The following is a 14,544-nucleotide window of genomic DNA, read 5'->3' on the forward strand; positions in this document are numbered from 1 at the left end:
TCTCCAGTGACAAACCTGGCTCGGGTTTGGGGGGTCTGGGGGCTGCAGGACCCCCAGCCGGGGATGGGACACACAGGGCACCGTGCTGGGCCCCAGGGTTTGCAGCCAGGCTGGCCTTCCTCCCTTCCTCACCCCGGCACTTCCTCCCGCGGGCCGGGGCTGCTGCTGCTGATTTCCGATAAAGCTCCGCTTTTCCCTGCTCTGCGCGTTTGCTTTTGCATTTCCTGCGGTCCCGAGCCCCTTCCTCCCCCAGGCAGGGGCAGGAGAGCCAGCAGCAGCAGCTCAGTGTCACTTTTGCAAGGGGACCCCACACTTGCAAGGGGACCCCACCAATCACCACGAGGGCACAGAGACCCCGTCCCCAAGGATCCAAACCATCCGAAATCACTGCCTGGAGTGAGCCCACAACTCCCTGTGCGCCCACTGCAGCCCAGCACAGACGGACGGACGGACGGACGGAGCCCATCCTTGTCCCCGCTGTCACCCACCGAGCCCCCTGGCAGCTCCCGGGGCCGTTCCCGAGCGGGGCTCTCTCTGCTAATGAGCCGCCGCATACCGTCCCCGCTCAGACTCATTAATCTCATTACGCCGCCACAAATCACCGCGGATGCCAAGCCGGGGGGAGGCGGTGGGTGGGGGCACCCCTGACACGCAGGGAATGGGGTTCTCCCCGCTCTGCTGCGACCCCAAAGCCCCCACGGTGGGTGCCAGGGTGGGCAGAGACCTTGCCAGCTTTAGGATGGGGGGCGAGGGGCGCTGCAGCCCCCAACGCGGGCTCCCCACGGGGCACGGCCCCGAAGCGACCCCATGAGAGCAATTATGGCTCCTGTCGGGGGCAATCAGGCGCGGCGGGGCTGGGGGAGCGCTGCCCGCCCGGCCCGGGCCCCTCTGACCCCGCGTGGGCAGGGGGTGACCTGGGGCAGCTGCTCTGCCGGGACAGGGAGAGCTTTAGGGGCACCCTGGGCTCACGGGGGGTGCAGAGCCCTGCTCCTCCCTGGGGCACCTGAGACCCTCCAGGACATGGAGAGCTTTAGGGGCACCCCAGACTCATGGGGGTGCAGAGCCCTGCTCCTCCCTCTCCTCCCTGGGGCAGCTGAGACCCTCCAGGACATGGAGACCCTTAGGGGGACCCCACCCCTGTTCCTCCCCAGATGTCCCCCCCTGGCTGCTCCTTCCCATGTCCTATGAGGGTGCAGTGCCTGGGGCAGCTGAGACCTTCCAGGACATGGAGAACTTTAGGGGGACCCCAGACTCACAGGGGGTGCAGAGCCCTGCTCCTCCCTGGGGCAGCTGAGACCCTCCAGGACATGGAGACCCTTAGGGGGACCCCAACCCTGCTCCTCCCCAGGTATCCCCCCCCAGCTGCTCCTTCCCATGTCCTATGAGGGTGCAGTGCCTGGGGCTGCTGAGACCCTCCAGGATATGGAAACCTTTAGGGGGACCCCAGACTCACAGGGGGTGCAGAGCCCTGCTCATTCCTGGGGGTTTGTAGGATGGGAGTTTGTGGAAAGAGGACTCTTGTTGGTGCAGCTGAGACCCTCCAGGACATGGAGGCCTTAGGGGGACCCTGGGCTCATGGGGGTGCAGAGCCCTGCTCCTCCCTGGAGCAGCTGAGACCCCCCAGGACATGGAGAGACCCTTAGGGGGACCCCAGACTCATGGGGGTGCAGAGCAGCTGAGACCCTCCAGGACATGGAGAGTTTTAGGGGCACCCCAGACTCAGGAGAGTGCGGAGCCCTGCTCCTCCCTGGGGCAGCTGAGACCCTCCAGGACATGGAGACCCTTAGGGGCACCCCAGACTCATGGGGGTGCAGAGCCCTGCTCCTCCCTCTCCTCCCTGGAGCAGCCGAGACCCTCCAGGACATGGAGACCCTTAGGGGGACCCCAACCCTGCTCCTCCCCAGGTATCCCCCCCCAGCTGCTCCTTCCCATGTCCTATGAGGGTGCAGTGCCTGGGGCTGCTGAGACCCTCCAGGACATGGAGAGACCCTTAGGGGGACCCCAGACTCATGGGGGTGCAGAGCAGCTGAGACCCTCCAGGACATGGAGAGTTTTAGGGGCACCCCAGACTCAGGAGAGTGCAGAGCCCTGCTCCTCCCTGGGGCAGCTGAGACCCTCCAGGACATGGAGACCCTTAGGGGCACCCCAGACTCATGGGGGTGCAGAGCCCTGCTCCTCCCTCTCCTCCCTGGAGCAGCTGAGACCCTCCAGGACATGGAGACCCTTAGGGGGACCCCAACCCTGCTCCTCCCCAGGTATCCCCCCCCAGCTGCTCCTTCCCATGTCCTATGAGGGTGCAGTGCCTGGGGCTGCTGAGACCCTCCAGGACATGGAGAGACCCTTAGGGGGACCCCAGACTCATGGGGGTGCAGAGCAGCTGAGACCCTCCAGGACATGGAGAGTTTTAGGGGCACCCCAGACTCAGGAGAGTGCAGAGCCCTGCTCCTCCCTGGGGCAGCTGAGACCCTCCAGGACATGGAGACCCTTAGGGGCACCCCAGACTCATGGGGGTGCAGAGCCCTGCTCCTCCCTCTCCTCCCTGGAGCAGCTGAGACCCTCCAGGACATGGAGACCCTTAGGGGGACCCCAACCCTGCTCCTCCCCAGGTATCCCCCCCCAGCAGCTCCTTCCCATGTCCTATGAGGGTGCAGTGCCTGGGGCTGCTGAGACCCTCCAGGATATGGAGAGACCTTTAGGGGGACCCCAGACTCATGGGGGTGCAGAGCAGCTGAGACCCTCCAGGACATGGAGAGTTTTAGGGGCACCCCAGACTCAGGAGAGTGCAGAGCCCTGCTCCTCCCTGGGGCACCTGAGACCCTCCAGGACATGGAGAACTTTAGGGGGACCCCAGACTCACAGGGGGTGCAGAGCCCTGCTCCTCCCTGGGGCAGCTGAGACCCTCCAGGACATGGAGAGACCTTTAGGGGGACCCCAGATTCTCGGGGGTGCAGAGCCCTGCTCCTCTCTGGGGCAGCCGAGACCCCCCCAGGACACGGAGACCTTTAGGGGGGTGCAGAGCTCCGTGCATCTGCTCTGTGGGATGGTGTCCCCAAGGTGCTGCCTCTCCTGTGGGGGTTTCCACAGAGCCCACAGAGCTCAGGAATGTGTGAGACCCTCTCAGGGCCACGGCAGCGGGGAACAAAACGCCCTCAGTGCCGGTCCCTGCGCCTGCATACCTACAGATCAAACCCATCTGGGGGCCATAAATCTCCCCTCCTCGCAGCTCCCTCCATAGAGATGCCTTTCATGGAGAGATAAGAAAGTTGACTTTGTTCGGGGGGACAATGTCGCTTTTCATACCCCGCCACGCCCGGCGGTGCCAGGGGCAAATTCTGCACTGCAGGGCTGCTCCTGCTGTAGCACATCGGGGGCAGAATGTGAGTGAGGGCGCTCCCACCCACCCTGGAAGCCCCCCCGGTGCCCCCCAGCCCCACTCACAGCTTCTCCAGAGCCCGCAGGCCGAAGAAGGAGCCGTTCTCCAGCATCGTGATCTTGTTGTTGCCCAGCAGCCTGTGGGAAGAGCAGAGGGAGAGGGGCAGCGCTGTCACCTCACCTGCCACAGCCCCCAGCAGTGCCCAGGGGCTGGCAGGAGCGAGGACAGACAGACACCCATGGCTGTGCCACTGTGGTGGCCACGGAGGTGTCCCCTGCATGGCCAGGTGGGACCAGGGAATGCAGTGGGGATGCAGGAGCTGGGCTGGGATGCTCTGTGTGCTCCTCATGCCACGGACACACGGACTGACTGGCAAGGAGCAGACAGACAGACTGCCACGGACACACAGACAGACTGCCATGGACACACAGACTGCCATGGACACACGGACTGACTGCCATGGACACACAGACTGCCATGGACACACGGACTGACTGCCATGGACACACAGACTGCCATGGACACACAGACTGACTGCCATGGACACACAGACTGACTGCCATGGACACACAGACAGACTGCCATGGACACACAGACTGACTGCCATGGACACACAGACTGACTGCCATGGACACACGGACTGACTGCCATGGACACACAGACTGCCATGGACACACGGACTGACTGCCATGGACACACAGACTGACTGGCATGGACACACAGACTGACTGCCACGGACACACGGACTGACTGCCATGGACATGGACTGACTGCCACGGACACACGGACTGACTGCCATGGACACACAGACTGCCATGGACACACGGAATGACTGCCATGGACACACAGACTGCCATGGACACACGGACTGACTGCCATGGACACACAGACTGACTGCCATGGACACACAGACTGACTGCCATGGACACACAGACTGCCATGAACACACGGACTGACTGCCACGGACACACAGACTGACTGCCATGGACACACGGACTGCCATGGACACACGGACTGACTGCCATGGACACACGGACTGCCATGGACACACGGAATGACTGCCATGGACACACGGACTGACTGCCATGGGATCCCCCTGCTGCCTCTTGGGGCATCACCTTGGTGCCAGGAATTCCTGGGGCAGGAGGTGACCCCCACCCCAGCACCAAGGAGCCCCCCAGCTCCTGCTGCTCATTGTGGCTCGCCCAGGAGCCTCCCAGCATTGAGATTTCACCCCAAAACAAACAGCTTTGCCCTCCCGAGGGCCCCTTGCGGGGTGACGGGAATGGACGGAGGGCACCAGCCCGCGGAGATGCAGCCAGGAGCTCATTAAAGCTCATTAGCCCAATTAGCAGAGCCAGAGCCGGCGCTCGGGGACCAGCGGAACTCCGTGCGGGCACCGGCGGAGGGAGCGGGGGCCGGGAGGGCATCCTGGAGGCCTGGCCGGGGCAGCCGCTGCAGAAAGGGCTCATTGAGGGCGGCCCGGGGCTGTTCGCACACGGGCGGGCCCGGCTCAATGGGCGCTGTGTGCTCCGCCCGGGCCCTCCGGCCGCGCTGCCCGCGGGGCTCGGGCCGGGACCGGCACCGGCACCGGGAGGGAGGGGAGGGAAGGGCCGGGTCCGGCAGCGCTGCCCCCGCATCCCGCGCTCATTATGAGGAGCCGCCGCCGGGCACCGGCGCGTCCGCGGGGCCCCGCACCGGCCGGCGGGGAGCGGAAACGTCCGGCGGCCCCGGCGGCTGCAAATTGCTTCCACACGCCACGGCCAGAGCCGTGCCGGGCCCTTCCTCCCCGCCGGGACCGCTCTGGGCCGGGGCTCGGCTCGCCCCAGGGCAGGGGCAGCTGCCAGGGCTGTCCCATCGCTGCTGCGCGGCCCCTGCAGCCCCCGGCGCGCCCCAGCTCCCCACCACGGCATCGCTGCGGGATTTGCTCAAGGCCGAGCTGTCCCCGAGGGCTCCAAGGGGTTTTCATTCCAGGAGGTTTCACAACCGAGGGCACGGGCTGCGGCCGTGGGGGCAGAACCGGAACCCCGGGGAGGCTCGCTCAGACCCCCAGGACCATCTGCACCTCTGCCACAACACCACAACTCCCCCTGTAAAGATTTCCAGCAGGATTTGCAGCCCCTGGCATCTGCAGCCCGACACGGTGGCAGAACCGGAGCCCCGGACCCGCAGCCTTCAACAGAGCGTGGGGAGGCTTGCTCAGACCCTCAGGACCATCTGCACCTCTGTCATAACACCACAACTTCTGCTTTTAAAGATTTCCAGCAGTATTGGCTGCTCTTGGCATCTCCAGCCCGACCTGGGGCTGCATCCACGGCCATGGGGGCAGAACGGGAGCCCCGGACCCGCAGCCTCCAACTGAGCCCGGGGAGGCCCACTCAGACCCTCAGGACCATCTGCACCTCTGCCACAACACCACAACTCCTGCTTTTAAAGATTTCCAGCAGGATTTGCAGCCTCTGGTATCTGCAGCCCGACACGGTGGCAAAACCGGAGCTCCCGACCTGCCCCGGACCCGCAGCCTTCAACCGAGCCTGGGGAGGCTTGCTCAGACCCTCAGGACCATCTGCACCTCTGCCACAACACCACAACTCCCCCTTTAAAGATTTCCAGCAGGATTTGCAGCCCCTGGCATCTCCAGCCCGACCTGGGGCTGCATCCACGGCCATGGGGGCAGAACGGGAGCCCCGGACCCGCAGCCTTCAACCGAGCCCAGGGAGGCTCGCTCAGACCCTCAGGACCATCTGCACCTCTGCCACAACACCACAACTCCCCTTTTAAAGATTTCCAGCAGGATTTGCAGCCCCTGGTATCCCCAGCCCAACCTGAGGCTGCAAATCCACCCCTGGAGCCCCTCCAGAAAAAATCCCCCTGCCCAGCTCAGGGCACCCAGGAGCAGAAATCCTTGACTAAAAAAGGAGGCCTTGGCACAAAAATGCTCTGCTGACAGTGATGGTTTGCCCGAATTTTCCCCCTCACAGTAAAATTTTTCCTTTTTTCTTCCCTGTCCCACAGCAGCCATCTGGGTCGCACTCCCCAGTCACAAGCCACATCCTCCAGCACGGGTTTGTTTTGTTTTCTCCAGTTTCATGGAGATTATGTTCCAAATTGTTTTGTGTTTGGGTTTTTAAGGGATTTTTTGGTGTTGTTTTTTATTTTTTTTCCCCAGGAAGTTCTCATCAGGCTCCACAGCACTTTCCATTCCCACATGGCCACAGGCAGCAGAGCTGTGTGTGGGTCCTTGGCACTGTCCCCTTACAGGATATTAACTCAGAACCCCTAAAAATTAACTGAGAACCTCCAAAAATTAACTGAGAACCCCCAAATATTAACCGAGAACCCCTAAATATTAACTGAGAATCCCCAAAAATTAACTGAGAACTCCCAAAAATTAACTGAGCCCCCAAATATTAACTGAGAACACATAAATATTAACTGAGAACACACAAATATTAACTGAGAACACCCAAAAATTAACTGAGAACCCCCAAAATTAATTGAGAACCCCCAAATCTTAACAGAGAACCTCCAAATATTAACTGAGAACCTCCAAAAATTGACTGAGAACCTCCAAAAATTGACTGAGAACCCTCAAAAATTAACAGAGAACCTCCAAAATTATCTGAGAAATCTGAAATATTAACTGAGAACCCCCAAATACTAACTGAGAACCTCCAAATATTAACTGAGAACCCCCAAATATTAACTGAGAACTCCCAAAAATTAACTGTGAACACCCAAATATTAACTGAGAACCCTGAAAAATGAACTGAGAACCTCCAAATATTAACTGAGAACCCCCAAATGTTAACTGAGAACCTCCAAAAATCAACTGAGACCCCCCCAAAACACAATGGAGTCACTGTGCCCACAACCCCAGGAGCATCCTCCCACCGCGGGGATGCAGGCTTGGACACTCCTGAAACATCAATAAATGCAAAAGGCACAAACTCTTGAGGACATGGTTAATGGTGAGCATGGATTAATGGCTGGACTCGATGATTTTAGAGGTCTTTTCCAACCTAAGTGGTTCTACAATTCTAAACAAAAATGATCCTGACTTCCTGAGTTCTAACATGGCTCTGATGTTCCCCCATCCGGGGGAGCTTGGAGCCCTCGAGGCTGCCGGCAGAGAGATACAGATCCCTTCTCTTCTTTTTCTCCTCTTTTTTTTTCATCTCAAAAAGAGGAGCCAAAAACGAAAAAAAAAAAAAAATACCCCACCAAGATTGTTTTTTCAAGCGTGCTGGAATCCACTTGGATAAATAACAGCTCCAGAAACCGGGCTGCTGAAACAATAAACTTCCTCTGGACCCAACCAAAAAAGGACTCGGGGAGGCGGACGGACGGACGGACGGACAGACGGACGGGGGCTCCCAGGGCCGGGGGGCCGCTCTCCCAGCCCGGTAATTCAAAGCAGATGCCCGGAGCGGCAGACACGGAGCGGGCTGAGCCCCCAGCGCGGCTCCGCTGCTCCGCTCCGGGCTCTGGGGAGGGAACGGAGGGGCCCCGGGGCTGCCGAGAGCTGCGGGAGGCTCTGGCACGGAGGAAGGAGCTGGGGGAGGCAGAACCACGGGGGGGGGGGGGACAAGCAGCAACCTAAGGGGACCCCAGGGAATCCCAGGGGGGCTCTGCGGTGTCCCAGAGGGGGCCTCAACATCCCGGGGGAACCACACTGCAGCAAGGAGCCCACAGCACCCAGAGGGGACCCCGGAGCATCCCAGAGAGAGCTTTGCATCCCGGAGGGGACCCCAGAGCATCTCAGAGGGAACCTTGCATTCCAAAGGGGACCCCGCAGCATTCCAAAGGGAACCTTGCATCCCAGAGGGGGCCTCAGCATCTCAAAGGGAACCCACATCGCAGCAAGGAGCCCACAGCCCCCAGAGGGGACCCCAGAGCATCCCAGAGGGGGTCTCAACATCCAGGGGGAACCACAGTCCAGCAAGGAGTGCACAGCCCCCAGAGGGAACCTTGGATCCCACAGTGGACCCCAGAGCACCTCAGAGGGAACCTTGCACTCCAGAGGGGACCCCACAGCCCCCAAGAAGGAACCTTCCATCCCAAAGGGGACCCCAGAGCATCCCAGAGAGGATCCCACAGCCCCCAAGAAGGAGCCTTGCATCCCAGAGGGGACCTTGGATCCCAGAGGGGACCCCACAGCCCCCACAGCATCTCAGAGGGAACCTTGTATTCCAAAGGGGACCCCACAGCATTCCAAAGGGAACCTTGCATCCCAGAGGGGCCCTCAACATCCCGGGGGAACCCACATTGCAGCAAGGAGCCCACAGCATCCCAGAGGGGACCCCACAGCCCCCAAGAAGGAACCTTGCGTCTTAAAGTGGACCCCAGAGCATCCCAGAAGGAGCCTTGCATCCCAGAGGGGACCCCAGAGCATCCCAGAGGGGGCCCTGAACATCTCGGGGGGAAGCACATTCCAGCAAGGGCCCCGCAGCTCCCAAAGGGGACCCCACAGCCCCCGGAGGGGCCCTCAACATCTCAAAGGGAGCCCACATTCCAGCAAGGAGCCCACAGCACCCAGAAGGAGCCCACGGCATCCTCAGAGGAGACCCACACATCCCACAGGGGACCCCACAGAATCTCAGAGGGGACCCCAGAGCATCCCAGAGGGAGCCTTGCATCCCAGAGGGGACCCCAGAGAGGACCTTGCATCCCAAAAGGGACCCCAGAGCATCCCAGAGGGAACCTTGGATCCCAGAGGGGACCCCACAGGCCCCAGAGGGGACCCCACACCTTCCCACCCTCTGGGGCTGCAGAAGCCCAGCCCGGGGTGGTCCTGCCCTCCCTCCCTGCTCTGTTTGGGTGCTCGGGGTCTCTTCCCCTCCCCGCGCCGTGCCCGGGCGTTTCCTGCAGCCTCGCGTCACTCCGGGCTATTTCGGATGGTGACAATTATTGTTCCAAGCCTCGGCTTTTGTTAGCGCAGGAAAAAGGAGCCCCGGAGCGAGGGCAGAGCCTGCCGAGCCAGCACCGCGACCCGCAGCCCCTGCAAAACCCAAACCCGACGGAGCTGCAGGCCCAAGAAACAACAAATAAAAAGCTGAAGAAGCTTTGAGAAAGAAACCATGTGCAGGGCCCGGGATGGAGCAGCCTCGGAGCAGGGAGTTCAAGTAGAACTGGAAATTGGTCATAAGTCAAAGCCCTCTATTCCCTGCAGACAATCTGTAATTTCGGTGCAATCAAGCTGTGCACATAAATGAGGCCAGGGCTGGGATTCCACATCTGGAAGAGGTTTGGGCTCCCGCCCGTGCGACAGCGGGGCTGGCCCGGCCCTCCTTGGGGAGGTGGCGTTTTTTCCATGGGGCGATCAGCACGGGCTCATCGGGGGGGATTAAACCCCGTTAATCCCGGGCTGCAGCACCCCCGCACCTCCCAGGCACGGCCCAGAGGTGCCAAATCCCCCTGGGGCTGCCAACACAGCCGGGCGGCAAAGCAGCAAGGCTGGCACCCCTCCTTCCTCCCTGCGGGGAGCTGGGCACAACCTGGGGGTCAAATGGGTGTAAAATGGGGTGGGTGACGGAGAGCACACACAGAGAAACCTCTGCAGGGGATGTGTGAGCATCACCCCCTCCCCAGAGCCAGGGGAATCTTGTATCCCAGAGGGGACCCCAGAGCCCCAAAGGGAACCCCAGAGCCCCAAGGGAACCCCACAGCCCCCAGAGGGGACACCACAGCACCCCAGAAGGGACCCCACAGCATCCCAGAGGGAACCCCAGAGCCCCAAAGGGAACCCCACAGCCCCCAGAGGGGACACCACAGCACCCCAGAAGGAGCCTTGCACCCCAGAAGGGACCCCACAGCATCCCAGAGGGAACCCCAGAGCCCCAAAGGGAACCTTGCATCCCAGAGGGAGCCTTGCACCCCAGAGGGAACCCCACAGCATCACACAGGGGACCCCACAGCATCCCAGAAAGAACCTTGCACCCCAGAGGGACCCCACAGCATCCCAGAAAGAACCTTGCACCTCAGAGAGGACCCTATAGCATCCCAGAGGGGAATTTTGCACCCCAGAGGGGACCCCACAGCATCCCAGAGGGAACCTGGCATCCCACAGGGGACCCCACAGCCTTCCCTGCAGATCCCTATGAGGGGAGAGGAGCCACAGCTCGGCTCGCAGCCATCCCTGGTTCTCTGGGCCCATGCTGAGCCCAGGGCAGGCCCCTGGGGGCACAGGGATCCCCCACCCCCTGTCCCTGGTGCCCCAGCCCTGCCCTGCCCCTCCTCAATGGGGGTAAACGCGCAGCAGCTGCGGCACAGCCTGGTAATTAAAGATAAATAAAGAGAGAATGTGGGAAAAGCCAAATGGGAGGCAGGACCAGGGGAGCCACAGGGTGACAGACCTCCTGCAGCCACCCAGGCCTCTCTGGCTGTCTGTCTGTCTGTCCCCAGCACGGACAGCTGGACACGGGCAGGGCCAGCGTCCCTCCCTGCCCTGCAGGGAAGAGCCTCCCCCGTGCTGGGCGCTCCTGGCTGCGGGCTGGGCCGGATGGGAGCTGGAGCTCGGCTCTGCTTTGAAGTGACGCTGCCACAAACACATTTCCTGCAGGGGGGACAACAGCAGCGCTGAGAACCCTGGGGACAGAGGGGACAGAGGGGACCCTGGGGACAGACGGGGCCTGGAATCCTGGGGGACAGAAGGGGATCTGAGAACCCGGGGGACAGAAGGGGATCTGAGAATCTTGGGGGACAGAGGGGACAAAGGGGATCTGAGAACCCTGGGGACAGAGGGGACAAAGGGGATCTGAGAACCCTGGGGACAGAGGGGACAAAGGGGATCTGAGAACCCTGGGGGACAGAGGGGACCCTGAACCCTGGGGGCAGAGAGAACCTGGAGCCCTGGGGACAAAGGGGACCTGGAGCCCTGGGGACAGAGGGGATTTGGAGCCCTGGGGACAGAGGGGGACCTCAGCATCCTGGGACATAGAGAGGACCTGAGCACCCTGGGGGACAGAGGGGACCTGGAACTCTGGGGGATAGAGGGGACCTGGCACAGACAGGACCTGGAACTCTGGGGACAGAGGGGACAAAGGGGACCTGGGCATCCTGGGGGACAGAGGGGACCCTGAACCCTGGGGACAGAGGGGATCTGAGCACCCCGGGGACAGAGGGGACCTGACACAGACATGACCTCGCACCCTGGAGGACACGTAGGAGCCCTGTTCACAGCCAGCTCATCCCCAAAATTCAAGATTTGTGTCACTGCCACAAACACATTTCCTGAAGCAGGGACAACAGCACTGCTGAGCACCCTGGGGACAGAGGGGACCTGGAGCCCTGGGGACAGACAGGACCTGGCACCCTGGAGCACACGTAGGAGCCCTGCTCACGCCCAGCTCACCCTCAGAATTCAAGCTTTGCCCGTCCCCAGCAGGATGATCCCCAGGCACGTGCAGCCCCTGCCACATGCCTGGGCCCCTCCACTCCCTGCCCGCACCCCAGTGGCTCCAGGAGACGCTCCCAACGTCGGAGCCTCTGGTTTTGATTGTTGCATCTGGAAAGGGTTTGGAATAAATCATGTTTACTGCACGAGAGCAGAGCCAGGGTCACCGCATATTTGTAGGTTTGTGCCTACGCCTGTAGGTTTCATGTCACGTTTTAGTGGGATCGTGTAATGCCCTAATGCCTCTGCACGGTCATCCCAGCCCCTCCCAGGCAGCCAGCAGAGCTCAGCACAGCCCCCTGCACCGCTGGGAACAGCTGGGAGCAGGGATGTGGCAGGGGATGATTTCCCCAAACCAAACTGACAAAGGATCGAATGTCCCCCGTGAGTGTTTGTGAGGGGCTGGCACACAAGGAAAGGGCCCTAAGAGGAAAAACACAAAGGGCAAAGCTCACAAATGGGATGGAGAGCCCAGTGTCCCCCACCACGGGAAGACCAAGACACCCGCCAGCGCTGCTGTTCTGGGACAATTTCTGCTTTTGGCGTGGCTGCTGCGCTCAGGCCCTGCTCGTGGCACCATCTGTGGCTCTGGTGCCTTCACAGCCACACTCCAGTGGGGACAGTGGTGCCACCGGGGTCACTTTCAGTGCCACCATCACCCCAAAGCAGCGAGCAGCACCCAAAAAGCCACAGCAATGCCAACACAGCCCATGGGTTCGGGCATGTGAGGCACCCCCAGACCCAATTCTGTCCCAGCCCCAGGCAGGAGGGCAAGGCTGCAGCACAGCCCGGGGAAAAGCCACGCTCCCCCCAGCTGCAGAGCCGCCAGCCCAGCCTCCAATCCAGATTTTAATTCAAACATCTCCTCTGGAGTTATAAATAAACCCTGCAGCGAGCAGCACACGGCTGCCAGCTCCGGCCGAACCCCAGCCCCCGGCACGGGGAGAGAGGAGCCTTTGGGGATGGAGCGGCAAAGCCAGAGCCATTTACCGCTCCCGATGGCCTCGCAGGAAACATTTCCAGGGACTTTCAAACAAAAACATGTTCCCCAGCACGCAGAACGCTGCGGAGGGAGAAGGAGCGCGTTTCCTGCATTTCCAGCTCAGCAGCGCAGAGCCGCGACACCCTTTTATCGCGATTTAAACCGCGCAGCACGGAGCGACCCTTTATCGCGATTAAACCACGCCACGCAGCACCGAGCGACCCTTCCGCGGGTGCACCGAGAGGAAAAAGGAATTTTTGCCCGAGACCCCGCAGCATCCGCCGGGCACGGGGCGATGCCGGGCACGGAGAGGGCTCAGCGCCAGCCACGCGTGGGCTCTGCTCTTATCCCGCTCGGGGTGCCCCGGGGCAGCGGGAGATGCCCGGGGAGATGCCCGAGGAAGATACGCGGGAGAGATGCCCGGGGACAGAGGGGGATGCCCGGGAGAGACGCCCAGGGGAGATGCCGGGGATAGGGGGCATGCCCAAGGAGGTGCCCCGAGGGAGATGCCCAGGGAGGTGCCCGTGGCACAGGGGATGCCCGGCCGCTGCCGCTCGCGGTACTCACAGCGTGACGGTGCCCTCGGGCAGCAGTTGCGGCTCGGGCGGCGCGGGCAGCCCCGCTCCGCTGCAGACCACCCTCCTCCGGGGCGCTCCGGGGCCGCCGCCCGCCTTGGCCCGCTCGGCCGCGCACTTACAGCCCAGGCTGAGCGCGGGGCAGCTCCGAGCGCCGGCCCCGGGGCCGCTCAGCGCCGCCGCCAGCAGCACCAACGCCGCCGCCCTCCGCATGGCCCCGGCCCCGGGCCACGGCTCCGGGCTCCGGCTCCGCGCCCGCCGCCCCGATCCCCGGGGCGGCTCCGGCGGCGCCGCCTCCCCCGCTCGCTCTCCGCGCTCCGCCGCCGGCCCTGGCGCCTCCCCCGGCCCGCCCCGGCCCGCCCCGGCCCCGCCGACGGCAGCGAGCGGGAGCCCCGTGGGGTCCCGCAGGACCGGCAGTGGCGGTGCCCCGGTCCCAGCCCGGGCCGAGCTGAGCCCGGTGTGGGTCAGAGCCCGTGGGGTCCCGCAGGACCGGCAGTGGCGATGTCCCGGTCCCAGCCCGGGCCGAGCTGAGCCCGGTGTGGGTCAGAGCCCGTGGGGTCCCGCAGGACCGGCAGTGGCGATGCCCCGGTCCCACGGAGCGCTCCGGGTGCTCCCAGCCCGCGCCCAGCGTGGCTCAGAGCCCGCAGGGTCCCTGTGGCCACCTCGCTGCGACATCCCGGCTGTGACAAGCGCAGGGCGCAGGGTGGAGGGAACAGCTGGGCAGGCACCGGAGCAGGGATGTGGCATGGGATGATTTCCCCAAACACAAACTGACAAAAAACTGAAAGTCCCCACGAGTGTTTGACAGGGGCTGACACACAAGGAAGGGCCCTGAGAGCAAAGCTCACAAGTGGGATGGAGAGCCCGGTGTCACCTGCCTGAGGCCCTCCAGCGTTCCCCACCCAGGAGCTCTTTTTGTGAGTTTTTCGGGAGTTCTGTGCTGTCCCGCAGCTCTCACAGTTCACTCCGTGGTCACGCTGCCCTGTCCCCTCCCGGCTTCCTGTTTGCTTCGCTGCTTTTCTCACTAAGTTCAATATTTTTCTTGCCGTTCCCCCCTCCCACGTCCCCGCAGCCCTCCCGGCCGCCCCGGGGCTCGGCTTCTCCGAGGCCACGGCTCGCTGCAACGCCGAATCAAAAGGGATCAAAAGGCGGCAGTGAAGCCTGCGGGACCCCGTGCCAGGAGGGAGCGGAGGGAAAGGGTCATGGAAGGACGACGAGA

General features: G+C 62.6%; 1 protein-coding gene across 1 annotated transcript in view; it reads right to left on the reverse strand.

Annotated features, from left to right (window-relative positions):
• ADGRA2 (adhesion G protein-coupled receptor A2) overlaps positions 1 to 13,538 on the reverse strand; it is a 26,468-nt gene extending 12,930 nt beyond the window's left edge. The window contains exons 1-2 of the mRNA XM_059490656.1: positions 13,318 to 13,538; positions 3,439 to 3,510 (exon numbers count right to left, since the gene is read on the reverse strand). Coding sequence (XP_059346639.1) covers positions 3,439 to 3,510; positions 13,318 to 13,538 — 293 coding nt within the window. The remainder of the gene's footprint in view (positions 1 to 3,438; positions 3,511 to 13,317) is intronic.
• Positions 13,539 to 14,544: the final 1,006 nt, after the last annotated feature.

Source organism: Ammospiza nelsoni, chromosome 30 (assembly GCF_027579445.1).
Source record: "Ammospiza nelsoni isolate bAmmNel1 chromosome 30, bAmmNel1.pri, whole genome shotgun sequence".
Taxonomy (NCBI): Eukaryota; Metazoa; Chordata; class Aves; order Passeriformes; family Passerellidae; genus Ammospiza; species Ammospiza nelsoni.